The sequence below is a fragment of the Pelodiscus sinensis genome, chromosome 10 (genome assembly GCF_052426305.1).
Source record: "Pelodiscus sinensis isolate ZL-2025 chromosome 10, ASM5242630v1, whole genome shotgun sequence".
Taxonomy (NCBI): Eukaryota; Metazoa; Chordata; order Testudines; family Trionychidae; genus Pelodiscus; species Pelodiscus sinensis.
Genome location: NC_143061.1, coordinates 5,122,344 through 5,135,598, shown reverse-complemented (window position 1 = coordinate 5,135,598; position 13,255 = coordinate 5,122,344). Strand labels below are relative to the sequence as shown.

Below are 13,255 nucleotides of genomic sequence, written 5' to 3'. Positions count from 1 at the left end.
GAGGGGTGTGTGTCGGGGGGGTCGTGTCTTGCCTGGAAGCGAGGGTGGTGATTGGCGGCTGGCCATCAGCCCCTTTCCTGATTGGCGGCTGGCCATCAGCCCCTTTCCTGATTGGCGGCTGGCCGTCAGGCTGGGCGCAGGGCGGTGCTAGGTTCTAATCCCCCGGGCACCTGGCCCACTTGGTGATTCCCTGGGGGGGGAGCGGTGGGGGCTGGAGTGAAATAGGCAGGAGAGGAGACCAGCGGGGATGTTCTGAGGACGGGGAGGCTGGCTCTGTTTGGGTGCTGGCTTGGGGAAGCCGCCTCTCCCCACACTCCTAGCAGTTGTGGGGGCAAGCTGGCTTCCCCCTTCCCTGCGGCCGTGGGCGAGGGGCACAAGAGCTAGGGTGGCTCAGTGGCAGCGTGGTGGGCCCACGGCTGTCTCTGGGGCAGAGCGCTGGGAGCAGGCATGGAGGCTGGGGATGGACGTAGGTTGAATGTAGCTGGCAGCCAGGGAGCAAGGGCGGCCGGTAATGTAGGCAAAGGAAGGCACGGCCTTCCCACAACGGCCCACGCACTCCACCACCAAAGGGTGGGGCCGTGGCAACCCTGGCTGCCAGGGAGGGCCAGGCTGGGACCCCAGCATGGCAGCCCTGGCCCTGCATGGCTATGTCTACACTCGCGGCTTCTTGTGCCAGAAATATGCAAATGAAGCTCAGAGAGCGTAGACAGAGCCCATGTGGCCAGAAGGATGGGGAGGGGCTTGGTTTCAGGGGCGGAGCCTAAGGCAGAAGGGGAGGAGCAGGGTTGGGGCTTGGCTTCCACCCACTGCCCAGGTCCGAGGGCGCCGTAGTCACCCAATGAGTGGTACCCCGGGAGCAGGCAGCAAGGTATGCGGTTGGGCAGGGCTGGGCTGGGTTCGGCAGGTGGTGTGAGAGACCCCTGAGAGCAGGAGCTCCCGCAGGGGCAGAATTCCCTGTGACACGGGGAGCTGTGAGCATCAGGCTCCGTTTCTGTGGCAGAGAAGGCTGGTGGGGTCCACGCTCAAGGCACCAGCAGCCCACCCAGAGCTGACCCGTTGCACGCTCCTTATCCAGAGCACTGACAGTCCGTCCCAGCCAGGCTGTGCTCTGTCAAAACCCCAGACCCTGTGCCACTCCCTGGCTTCCTGCCTAATTGCTCCACTGATGGCCAACCACCTCCGGCTGGCTCTGAACTTGGCTCCCCCTGCGGCTGCTGAAAGCCAATCCCGTCCGCTGCACTGTGTCCCACAGCCCCCTCACGCCTTCCTTTTTGACCTTGCACTACTGTCCTGCCGAGCCTGGAAACCCCCCTGGGGGTCTGCAGGGCCGGTTCCCGCCTGGGCCAGCTCTGAGCCGGCCACACAGAACTTTACGCTGTTGTGTTGAAGCACTTTAACCTGGTGGGAACGTTTCCACGGTGGCTAAGCCTGGAGGCAGCTCTGAGCAGCGCGGCTGAGACTTGGAGAGCCGGCGAATGGATTTGTGGGGTATTGACCCCTTCGTGATGGGACTGTTCTGGCCGGGAGGGAACCCCCGCCCGGGAATGAGACAGCGGAAGGTTTGAATGCTAAGTAATGTGCAACACTAATGAAGCTGTTACTGACCCGTTAGCCAAGCTACTGTAGAATGTACTACTCCGAATGTCAATCGTACGCGTGTACAAGCGCTTTGTAAATACAGAGATGGGTCGGTCACGCTGTGACTGGATTCCTCTCGGCTGTACATTTGTACAGCATGCCAGTGAAAATACCGTCCTTAATAAACTACGTTTAATACAAAGCATGGCAGTGGCTGGTCGTGCTTGAGCTCTCCTGTGCTGGACTTTATTAAAGCTGGCTGAAAGCAGGAAGGACAAAGATCTTGCTCAGAGGAGCCAGGAACGTGCCAGGGCCGTGCCCACGCTGTGTGTGCTATTTGCATGTAAAAACACAGTGCAGCCCAGTGGAGAAATCAAGGCCAGCTTGATGCTAGGAAGCCGGGGGTGAGTGGTGTAAATCGACCCGGTTCTGATGGGGCTGGGGGAAGAGCTGTGCTAAAGGAGCGTTGGCTGTCCCAGCTGGATTAACGCCCTAGCCCGCCACTGGGCAGGTCAGCTTAGGTGGCAGAGGTATGCTCCCGGTTTTCCCTTTCACCCACAGCACTAGGGGGCGCTGCTGGCTCCCCCGGGGCCCACGCTAGTTCTGCAGAGGACGGTGGCAAGCCCTGCGGCCGTAAAGGCTCGTGGTCCGAACACAGGCTGGCCGCAGAGTTTTGTGACACTCCAGCCAGGCACTTCTGTGCCTGCCAACGGGCTGGTCTGACCCTGTCTCTGTGCTTCGCGGCTCCTCCAGCACTAACTGCCGGGGTAGCGACTGGCACCCAAGGGGCCCCCTCCCCGGAGCGTCCGAGCAGATCCAGGCTGGTGCCTGTTGCTCTGAGTGGAGCTGCTGCTTGCCAAGTGTTCGGAGCAGGGCTGTGCAGCCCTGGCTCGTCTTGCACTGGGACCACAGCAGGGCTGCCGGCTGCTCCACGAGAGACACGGCCACGGTGGGGGGGGGGGGTGGTAAGGGGCAAGACAGGCCCAGTGATTTGCAGCGGGGTCTGTCACTCAAAGCCTGTTCACTTCCCGCCCGGGGGGGGGCAGGGGCGACGTGTGTCCGTCTCTGCATGGGGCGGGCTGGGAAGTTGAGGGCCGTGTGTAGCCCCCGGCACTCCCTGCTCTGTAAGAAAGCTGAGATCCAGCCAGCAGTAGCGGGTTTGCTGCTCTAAGATTTCCCCTCCTCTGCCCCCCAGCCGCCAGTTCTGGACACACAAGCACCATGCGCCAAATGCTGCTGTTTTCCAGCGTGGCCTGGAGATAGGCCTATCTAGCTGCCGCACGCAAGCGCTGGGCTGGGGCAGGCCTGGGGTCTCTCCTCCCTGAGCAGCAGGAGCAGTAGGCGAACCTGCAGGTAGCCAAGTAGTTCTACAGCTGCCTTCCCTGCTGGGCTGTCCCTGCCTCATAGGGGGAGGTGGCACAGCTGGGGCTGCACCAGAGCCACGTTTGGGCAGCCAGTGGAAGCCGTGGACTTGCCGTGGCTTCCGGCACTGCCCTGAACCGCTGGCTTGGAGAAATCCTGTAGGCAAGCGGCTGAGCAGCCCCTTGGCGGGGCCGCGATGGGTGTTGCAATGGCAAATGTTCTCCAGCCCAGCAGGAGCCCCCCGGCTACTGGCCCAGTTTGCGGGGGTGGTATCTGCGCTCGAACTCGCCCACGTCGAATTTCCGCTTGCAGCCCGCGTAGTTCATGTAGCGGATCTTCCCGAACACGGCCCGCTCGGCCCAGCCCTGGTCGTGGAGCCCGCAGATGGACCACATGCAGCCTGCCAGGCATAGAGCCCCCAGTCAGGTACCATGCCCAGACCCCCCTGCAGCCTGCTCCAGGCCCCCGAGGGAGGAAGCTGGACAGGCTCCCTGGGGCCACAGGGGGCCCTTGGAACAGCGTAAGGGGACCCCTGCCGCCCCCTCGCGGCCGCGCAGACCGGCTCCCCCTGCCGAGCTCTGGAGGACTCCTCGCTGCCCGGGGCTCGTCACTCACCCACGTAGCCGCTGGGGTCCCTGCCGTCCAGCTCGTAGCGATCGTTGAGGTAGATGGCGAACTTCAGGGCCTCCTCGGGGGAGCGGGTCCACTCCAGGATTTTCTTGGCCCAGTACATGCGCAGGAAGCCGTGCATCTTCCCCTCGTGCACCATCTGCAGCTGCAGCCGGGGGAGAGCCCAGCGTGGGCACCCTGGAGAACCACAGCCTCCCCCAAGGAGCCCAGGCAGCTCGGGGGGAGGAGAGGAAAAGCCAGAGCCACTTGGATGGGGCCTGCCTGGACCTGGCCTGGGTTTCCCACGGGACAAGGTGCTTTCTGGCTGCTTCCATGGGGAGAACCCAGCTCCTGTCTGCAGCTCCGGCCGGGCCAGGGCGCATCTGCTCTCAGCAGCGTTCCCAGGGCACCGGCTGGCAGGAGGCTGGTTCCAGCTCTTGCTGAGCCATTGCAGGGGGCTTGAGCCAGGCTCTTCCTCAGCCTGTCAGCCTTTCCCCCAGTGCCCTCTCCCAGGACGCCCACCAACGCCTAGTGCCAGGGCTTCCGGCAGCACCGTGGCCCTGCATGGCCTGTGCTCTGTGGCCAGCGCTGGCAACGCCCCCCCCCCCCCCGCCCAGGATGCTCAGTACTCGTGCGGGGGGGGGCGGGTACCTGGGCAGCGTTCCACAGGGGGTCATGCGTCTTCCCCTCCTCCAGCTGCTGCAGCTCGTAGAGATGAGACCTCTTGTCTGGGGCGTGCAGCTTCAGGGTGGTTTTGGCCCATTCGTGTGCACCTGCAAAACGCGGCAGCCGGGGCTGGAGAGCATGGCGGGGGGGGGGGGGGGGGGGGGGGGGGGCGTGCTGGGCTCCGTGACAGAGGCGCTGCCTCTGTGGGTGCTCTGGGAATGGAGCACTCCTGGGGAAAAACTAGCAGGCGCTCAGCACCCACCGGGGCCTGCTGACCAACCCCTCCCCCTCCCTCCCAGCATCTCCCACCCACCACGAGCAGCTGTTTCAGGGCGCTCGGGCAGGGGGAGGAGCGGGGACGCAGGATGCGCAGAGGAGGAAGCTGGGCGGGGCTGGGGAAAATGGGTGGAAGGGGACAGGGTGGGCAGAGGTGGAGCTCTCCACCCCGCCAACACTCTTTGATGGGGCTTTGGGGAAGGGACAGGGTGGAAAGAGGGGGAGAGGCTCGGGGGAAGGGTGGGGGTGGGGGCTGGGGTGGAAAGAGGGGGAGAGGCTCGGGGGCAGGGTGGGGGTGGGGCAGGAGGTCGAGTACCCCCATCTCAGGAGCAAGTTGGCGCCTACGCTCCCCGAGAGAGGGGCTCTGAGGCGCGGTGACGGAGCCGCTGGGCTGCAGGCTCCAGTCCTGTCCCCAGCCGCGGGACGAGCTCTCCCCTCCCCCGTGGCTCAGTGCCACGCAGCCACGTGCTCTCGCGCACGGTGAGCGGGCCCAGCTCGCTGTCGCTCCCCCAGGGCGCAGGCCGGGCCGCCTCACCCTCCACCTTGTCATAGTTCTTGTTGTAGTAGCAGAAGTTGTCGGCCAGCTCCCGCCGCACCACGGCCTCCTCCACGAAGCCCTCCACCGACTCCTTGCACTGGCCGCGGTGTTTCCGCACCTCCAGGATGGCCCGCTGGACGGAGACCTGGCCTGGGCGGGCCGGGGCGAGAGAGGAGATGGGGAAGTGGAGAGGGCGTTGGGCCCTGGACGCTCATGTTCCCGTGGCAACGTGGGCCCGGGCCTGTTAGCTCCCCGGTCCCCCCCCTTCGGGGGCAGTGCTCCCCTTGCTCCTGCCCCATATTCTACCTCATCGGGGTAATTCCCTAGTTCCATCAAACCCGTTGCCCAGCCGGGGGCCACTCACCAAAGTGGAACCACGGCGAGAGGTTGCTGAGGGCTGCCCTGTTCGGGTTGTTCCGGTCGGTGCCGAAGAATTTCAGCCGCTCGCCGATGAAGGACTCCAGCATGGCCAGCCCCGCGGCTGTGCCTGGCGTTGCCCAAGTCACCTCCTTCACCGTGTGGTCCACCTGCAGGCCGGCGCGGCAGGCGCTCCAGTCTATAGGCTGCACACAAAGCGCGGATGTTCCTGCCCAGGCTGCTACGGCGGCCAGGGCCGGTTCTGCTTTGGGCCAGCTGGATCCTCCCCCCTGCTACTAAATACACCCCGGGCACAGCTCGCTGGCACCACATCTGCTTTTGGGTCAGAAGCTCAGGTTCTTTTAGCACCTGCAGCAGCAGGGCACTGGAAACCAGGGCTTGTGAGCTGGTCTCAGCTCTGCCACTGCCTTTGCGTGACCCTAGCCATGTCACTTAACCCCACTGGTGCCTTTCTCCGGCATCGTCAGGGCCAGCCCACAACATTTTGGCACCTGAGGTGGGGAGCTCAAATGATGACACCCCCACGTCCCCCCTCTTCAGCCAAAACGTTGAAAGGTCTCAATTCTGCCTTCCTCCTGTTCTACTCCTCTCACGGTACTGCTCTGCCATCTCTGTGCATCTAGAGCAGAGAGAATACATATGCACCAGCGGCAGACACAATATTCTCCACTCTGGGTCTGAGTAGCGCCCCCCCACCCCTAGTCTAGCACCTGAGGCAGCTGCCTCAGTTCGCCTCAGGGCAAGGCCAGCCCTGCCCATTGTAAACCTGAAATGCCCACCCTCCAGTAGGGTCTGACACTTAGGCTGTGTCTAGACTGGCAAGTTTTTCCACAAAAGCAGCTGCTTTTGCGGAAAAACTTGCCGGCTGTCTACAGTGGCTGCTTGAATTTCCGCACGAACACTGACGATCTCATGTAAGAAATCAGTGCTGCTTGCGGAAATACGATGCTGCTCCCGTTTGGGCAAAAGTCCTTTTGCACAAAGCTTTTGTGCAAAAGGGCCAGTGTAGACAGCTCAGACTTGTTTTGTGCAAAAAAGCACGTCTGGATTGGCACGGACGCTTTTCCACAAATAGTGCTTTTGCGAAAAAGCGTCCGTGCCAATCTAGATGCTCTTTTAAAAGCATTTGCGGAAAATCATGCCAGTCTAGACGTAGCCTTAGTGTTTGGGATGCTCTGCCGGGAGCTGTCCTGGGGCGGGCGGCTAAAGGACTCGGCCGTTACCTCTGCTGGGGCCGTGGGCGGGTACGGGTGCTTGATGACGGGAGGGAATTCCGTGAGGAACTCCGAGAGCCGGTCATGGATCTTGCGCCGAATTGTCCTGGCTCCGTACTCCTGCTTGTCGGAGGCCACCCAGCATGGGACAATGTTGTGCGCGTCGACCTGGAACGCAGCCAGTGAGCAGGGACTCGCCGGGCAGTGCAGGGAAGGAGAAACACAACCCACAACCTTGGACTGAGTCCGAGGGCCACACAGACCTTCCCAGGGCTTCGGTTTTAATCCCAGCTCCTTCCCCTCCATGCAAACCCAACCTCACCCTGTAGCCAGGGGCTGGAACGGACCGGACCAGAGCCAGGCCCGCTGAGGAGCAGCAGATGCCCACTGGGATCCAGCCAGCTCTCCACACACTGTGGTTGGGGAAGTCGCGTTTAAGCCGCACAACAGCTTGGCAGGTGATTTTTTTTTTTTTAAATCTTAAAATAATTTCCAGTTGCTGAACTCGGCAGAGCTGGTCACCTCCCCACGGGTCTCGTGTGTTTGTCTCTTGGCCCAGGGTCACTCCCAGTCCTGAGCAATTCTAGTGGGGAATACAAATGGGGCACTGGCTCCAAGGGGGGTCAGTACGTGTAAGGAGTCCCTCCTTCCTGCCCCGGCTGCCCAGCTCCGTGCAGTGGCCATGTGTCCCCCTAGCACAATTTCATCCTTTACCCTCCTCCCACCCGCTCAGTCTCTGACCCAGCCTTCTGACTCTGTCCAATACACACTTGCAGACCCACAAACCTTCCCACGGAGAGAGCGGGAGCCCCTGCCCCATGGCTGAGCCCTGCTTGGGTTCACACCCCCCTTCTGTAAGGCTGTTCTATTGGGGGTGACCCCTGAGCTTGGGGCCACCTGCGGTGAGATGCTCCCCACATTTTCATTCAGCCGCTGAGCTGATGACAAGGGCCGGGAGCCAGCTGTGAGCGGCACTATTCTCACCACCGTCGTGCGACCACGTGCGAGTGAGGAGACAGCCTACAGCCCGAGCGCCCCTCCCGCAGCCCAGGGCCCCACCTGCACAAACGGCACATCTCCCGGGAGCCTCTCTCGGACGTCTTCCACCCACTGTGCGGGGACCCGGAGGGGGGAGAAGTCTGTCACCACCCCGCCGAGGCCACGGCCGGTCACGAAGGGAGGCAGCACGTCCTTGGCGAAGCCGACGAGCAGGTGGAAGGGGATGGCCAGCTCCTTGCACTCCTGGAACGAAGGGAAAGCTTCTGAGAATGGGGTGGAGGGTGCTGGGACTGCCCCTCCAGGCCGAGCTGCCCAGCAACCCCCAACAGGCTCCAACCGAGAGCTGGGCACCTCCTGTCGTTTGCTGGCAGCACCCTTGGGTGGCTCTGCCACACGCTGCCTGCAGGAACATGCTACAGCAATCCCAGAGAGGCTGCAGGGTGGAGCCCTGCAATTGACGTGACTTTGCTTTCCAGACAAATGTAGGCTCAGACTCAGTTTCCCCTCCCTCCTCCGCCACTTCCCTCTGCTCTCCTAACCCCTGCCTTTTTTTTAATCAAATGAGTCGAAGAAAAAGAAAACCCCCAACAAAACGAGGTTGCTGTGGAAGGAAACAAGACACAACCTTTCTGTTCTGAAGAGACTCAAGGTACAAGAGAACATAGCCTCCCGGAACACTAGAGCTGGAAGGGACCTCGTGAGTTCGAGACCCGTCCCCTGCCCTCCCGGCAGGACCCAGCACTGTCTCGATTAGGGGTGGGGAACCTTTTCTGGGTCAGAGACCGGTGACCCACAGAAGTCACTTGGGGCCGCACACAAGTAAGAGGCAAAAAAAATCCAACAAAACCTTTCACTGCCAGGCTATGTCTAGACTGGCTCCTATTCCGAAATAGCCATGCTAATTTCAGACTTTGGAATAGGGAAATCTGCGGGGGATTTAAATATCCCCTGCGGGATTTAAATAAACATGTCCGCCGCTTTTTTTCTGGCTTGGGGAAAAGCCGGAAAAAAGCGTCTAGACTGGCGCGATCCTCCGGAATAAAGCCCTTTTCCGGAGGATCTCTTATTCCTACCTGAAAGTAGGTAGGAAAAAAAGCAGCGGACATGTTTATTTAAATCCCGCGGGGGATATTTAAATCCCCCGCAGATTTCCCTATTCCAAAGTCTGAAATTAGCATGGCTATTTCGGAATAGGGGCCAGTCTAGATGTAGCCCCAGAGGGGTCCTAGGCTAGCAGATTTTGTGTGCTCTAACCCCGTGGGGGGTGGCAGGGGAGCTGGAGCACAGGGCCTGAGGGGCTGGATCCAGGAGCCCTCCCAAGCCTGAGGTTCCCCTAGACCATCCCTAATAGATGTCTATCCAACCTGCTCTTAAATATCTCCCGTGGATCGAAATAGCTGTGGGAGGAAGAGAACTGTTCTGACTTCCAACCCTCCCCTCCCCCTGCCTGGCGTATGAGCTCAATTCCCAATTTCCTTGCGTGATCCCTCTCGTTAATTATGAACGGGAACCTCTAAGATACTTCTATAAACAACCCTGAAACATGAAACGCTGCAACTCTCAAACACACCAATGGCTGGTTTTAAACAGTCTATGGTCAACCGCTCAGGTTGGCTTTAGGCGCGATTCCCCCCTCCTCTCTTCAAACACCCTCCCCCAAGGGTTTGGAAACGGGCAGGGGACAGCAGCCTGGCCCATGGGACATTCACAGATGCAGCTGGGCGTCAGGAAGCAGTCGCAGCTCCTCTGAAAGTGACCGTGTTCCTGGGGTGGAGAGCTGCCCCAGCCAATGCGGCTACCCCAGTCTTCTTGCACGTGGCCTTACTCGCCGTTCTACCCCCCAGTCTGCACTGCATTCCAAGGGAACAGCTGCTGAACATCTGGCTGTCACGGCAGGCTAAGTGGCGGCGGATGCCTTCCTCCGGAGCGTCACCCCACAGCGCCGGGAGAAGGGAAACGATTCCAAGGTAACGCCCCTACTGCGGCTGCTAAAGGACGACAGGGTTGGCAAAGTCCCGCCATGGGCTCTTGGCAGGATCGGGCCCTTCGCTCACGCTGAGACGCTGCAGAGACCCCCAGCCTGCCCCATCGCTGTCTTAGGCCAGCGCTCCCCTTCCTCCCCCGCCCCCCGGCATTTCCAGAGCCGCCGCTACCTCGGCCACCTCCTGCAGGCCTTTCAGCATGAAGCCGAAGTGACGGATGGTGGCGTCCAGGAAACGGGGCACCAGGCAGAAGCAGACGTGCAGCGGGAGCTTCTGCTTCAGGGCCAGGCGCTGGGCATACAGGAAAGCCCAGTTATCTGGAGAGAGAGAGAGCGAACATGTGATTGCGTTGGATGGACACGCTGCTGCAGAGCAACCCGGCCCACGGCTCAGGCCCGGAACCAGGAGACCTTGGCTCCATGACCATCTGGCTGCGCGGTCTCGGGCACTGAAATGCGTGGCCTCATGCCTCAGTTTCCCCATGTGTGTGAAACGCCCATTAGCATGGATGCAAACTCCTTCCTCAAGGCCGCCCCTAGCTCACGGCCTGGGGGCGGCTGAGCTACGGAGCGGGGGAGATAACGCCCCCAATTGCAAAGAAATAAGACCCACGGCGAGCCAGTGCCTGGGGAAAGAGGAGGCGGCAGTGCCGGCCAGGCCCGAATCACACGCTCCAGCCACGTGCGTTCCCGAGGGGGCTTCCCAAAAGGAATCCTGCTTGGCCAGGACACTGGACACGGAGCCCAGCATCAGCACAGGGCTGGGGGTCAGCGGGTCCATCCAGGTCTCAACTGGAAGGTGCTGCCGCTCTAGGGCCAAAGCCCTTTGACTGGACCACCCAGGAGGGGTCGTACCTTGCACCCTCTGGTCTCGAGACATCCAGTAGACGATGCCCTGGGCGTCCTCCTTGAGGTCGGGGCCCTGCGAGACCAGGCGCACCCGCTTCTTGTTGTACTTGAACTCCTGCACCGAGGGGGCAGCCCGCAGCCGCGCCTGCCTCACGGCCTCCCCCAGGCACCCAGCTCCTCCTGCCTCCGTCACCTCCCCTTCCTTCCTCTTCTTCTCCACAGCCACTGCCGCCGCCCCGCTGGGCTCCACCGGGCCCTTTCGTTTGCCTGTCAGTCGGCCACGGGGCGCCGCGGCATCCCCGCCGTCACCAGGATCGGCCGGGCTCTTCCCACCCCGGGCCTGCCCCCTCCTGCTCTTCGGAGGCATGCTGGCAGCCGTCCGGGCAGGCGGGCCTTGCTCCGACACCCTCCTGCAGCCACGCCGGCCAGCTGCAGAGACCACAGCTCCGGCCAGCCTTCCCAACAGCAGCCTGCTGGCGTGAAGCGATCTGTGAACAGAGACACACACCCCTTCCTCAACCTCTCTGGTATGTTTCCCTGAAGCCTTCTGCTGCTATTCCCAGTTGCCAACAGGCGGTCTGTGCCCCCAGCTGGAATCTCACACCGTACCTTACAGCCCCTTTCGGACTCCCATCCCAAAGCACTGTCCCCCCGGGCCCAGCAAGAATCACTCTTCCACCTCTGGGGTGGAACACAGCCGCTGTTTCACACACCCACGCAGTCAGGCAGCAAGTGTAGAAAAGTACCCCTCTGCCGGCAGCGGGGCTGGCCAGGTTGTAATGACCCACAGCGGCACGTGCACCTGCCCTCAGGGTAACCCCTGGCCTGGGCGAAAGACGCAGTCATCTCTTTAGTGCCAACACGAAGCCAACTCCCGGCCTTGCATTTCATCTGAAAGGGGCCCCCTGCCCCTCCTGCCGGCCTGTTCTGGCCCCTCCCTGCACAGACACCCTCCCAAATGGGCTGGGTGATTAAAAAATAACCCTGCTGCTTAGCTAAACCTTGCGTGGGTGGGGACAGCCCCGCCCCTCTCTGCTGTAATCAGTGCAAGAGTCCCACACGGGCTGGGCCGTGCGCCGGTGCCAGCCAAGCAGAAGGCCCCTGGGGGGGCAGAGGCTGCAGGCCAGGACATGGCAGCTGCGGCGGCGAACTCCTGCCGTGCTGCTATCTCATGGGCGCCAGGTACGCTAGGCCGGGGAAGGTGTTGCCTTCCTGGCTCCGCCCCCGGGGTGCCTGCTGGGGGACAGCGTGTTGCTACCCTGAGCGCCTGCCCTCCGTGGCTGGGGCCACATGCCACTCCACCGCCCCATGGTGCTGGGGGCGGGGCTTGGACAGAAGGGGGCGGGGCTTGCCAGCCCCAGCCCTACCTTCACCCTGTGCAGGAGCCCATGTGATTTTTCTTGAAGTCTCCAAACTCTACTCCTTTCGGGGGGGGGGGGGGGGGGCAGTGCTCTGGGGGGAGGTGGGCACATGGGCCAGGAGCTCCATCCCCTGCAGGGAAACTCACCCCTAGGATCCAGGCTGTGCCCAAGCTGCGCCCCAGGCCGGCACTGGCAGGCGGGAGGCTGTTCAGCTTTTCCGGGCTTGTCTACACAGGGTCTGATTTCCTGCCCCCTTCCTGCTGTGGCCCCGCTTTGGCCCCGCTTCCTCCGAAACAACGGCCCCCCAGGGCAGTAATCCGGATTAAATCTGCTTTCCATTCACACTCAGGTCTCGGTGCTGCTGGATGCCCGTGGAGCCTGACTGTCCGGATGCTCAGGCGGGGGCAGCGAGATGGACAGCCCGGGCCGGAATCGCCCCCTTGGCTGGTCCTGCCGGGGCTGCTTTGGGGTCAGTCCCGGCCCCGGGGGTTCCCCTGCGTCAGCCCGGACACGAGCAGGGACCCGCTGCGGGGCACTGGGAGCCCCCCCTAGCCCGCCTGGCCCCGCAGCCTGCCCGAGAGCGGATCCCGCCCGCCGCCCCCTCACCTGTGCGGCGCCCCCGGGCCCGGAGACCCGCTTCCCGGCCGGCTGCAGCGGCTGCTCCGCGCCCGTTTACACAACGCGGGGCGGAGCCTGGGAGGCGGCCCCACAGCCGCGGGTGTGGACGGGGACGATCTCCGGGGCGGAGCCCCCCGTGGGGCGGGGCCTCCAGGCGGAGGGAGATCTAAGGGGCGGGGCCCCCGGGAGGGACCCCCAGGCAGGGAGGATCTGTGGGGCGGGGCGCTTTGTGGGACTGAGCCCTCGGGGGCAAGCTGTAGGGCGAGGCCCCCAGGCAGGGGGGATCTGTGGGTCTGAGCCCGCAAGCGGGGGGCGAGCTGTGGGGCGGGGCCCCCAGGCAGGGGGGAGATCTATGGGGCGGGGCCCCCAGGCAGGGGGGAGATCTATGGGGCGGGGCCCCCAGGCAGGGGGTGGGGGGGCTCTGTGGGGCACCGGGCCGCGTGGAACGCTGCAACACGAGCTTGTGTAACTTTTTGTTACATGACGCGCGCACGTGACCGCGGGGCCCGATCCGGATTTGGCCCCCTCCGGTGCCAGCGCCGAACGCGGGTCTCCCGGCCCGGCCGTGCTCCGGGGCCTCCGCGGCGGGACTAGGCCCCAGCCGCCGCCCTGGGCTCTCCCCTTGCTGGGGAGCCGGGGGGGGGGGGCGGTTGCACTTCCTCGTGGCTTGTCCCCAGTGCCGTTTGCAGCCGGGCCCGGGGGTCCTGCCCGGCGCTCAGAGCGGCCGGAGGGGAGTCCCTCGGAGGAACGGCCCCCCGGGGCGGACATACAGGGGGAAGAGATTCGAGCTGGGAAGAAAAGCAGGGCGGAGGCTGGCCAGGGGGAG

General features: G+C 63.1%; 1 protein-coding gene across 2 annotated transcripts; it reads right to left on the bottom strand.

The window, feature by feature from the left end:
* Positions 1-1,783: 1,783 nt before the first annotated feature.
* LOC102446163 (deoxyribodipyrimidine photo-lyase-like) lies at positions 1,784-12,540 on the bottom strand. Of its 2 annotated transcripts, none has more exons than XM_075938200.2 (10): positions 12,418-12,540; positions 10,457-10,938; positions 9,774-9,919; positions 7,681-7,863; positions 6,631-6,789; positions 5,394-5,592; positions 5,027-5,179; positions 4,201-4,322; positions 3,556-3,715; positions 1,784-3,340 (listed from the first exon to the last, which is right to left on the bottom strand). In XM_075938200.2, exons 2-10 carry the CDS (start codon positions 10,815-10,817, stop codon positions 3,186-3,188), a joined length of 1,638 nt encoding a protein of 545 aa, XP_075794315.2. In that variant the 5' UTR covers positions 10,818-10,938; positions 12,418-12,540; the 3' UTR covers positions 1,784-3,185. The 2 variants fall into 2 exon arrangements, with proteins under 2 accessions (XP_075794315.2, XP_075794316.2); XM_075938201.2 differs by lacking the exon at positions 12,418-12,540 and adding an exon at positions 11,958-12,065.
* Between the last annotated feature and the right edge of the window lie 715 nt (positions 12,541-13,255).

What these genes read in the sequence shown, in the direction of transcription:
- LOC102446163 (XM_075938200.2), bottom strand. Translation starts at nt 10,817, where the DNA reads ATGCCTCCGAAGAGCAGGAGGGGGCAGGCCCGGGGTGGGAAGAGCCCG. An exon ending in TCGAGACCAGAGGGTGCAAG is followed by an intron (nt 9,920 to 10,456) that starts GTACGACCCCTC and finishes CTCTCTCTCCAG; the next exon opens with ATAACTGGGCTTTCCTGTAT. An exon ending in GAGATGTGCCGTTTGTGCAG is followed by an intron (nt 6,790 to 7,680) that starts GTGGGGCCCTGG and finishes GCTGCGTTCCAG; the next exon opens with GTCGACGCGCACAACATTGT.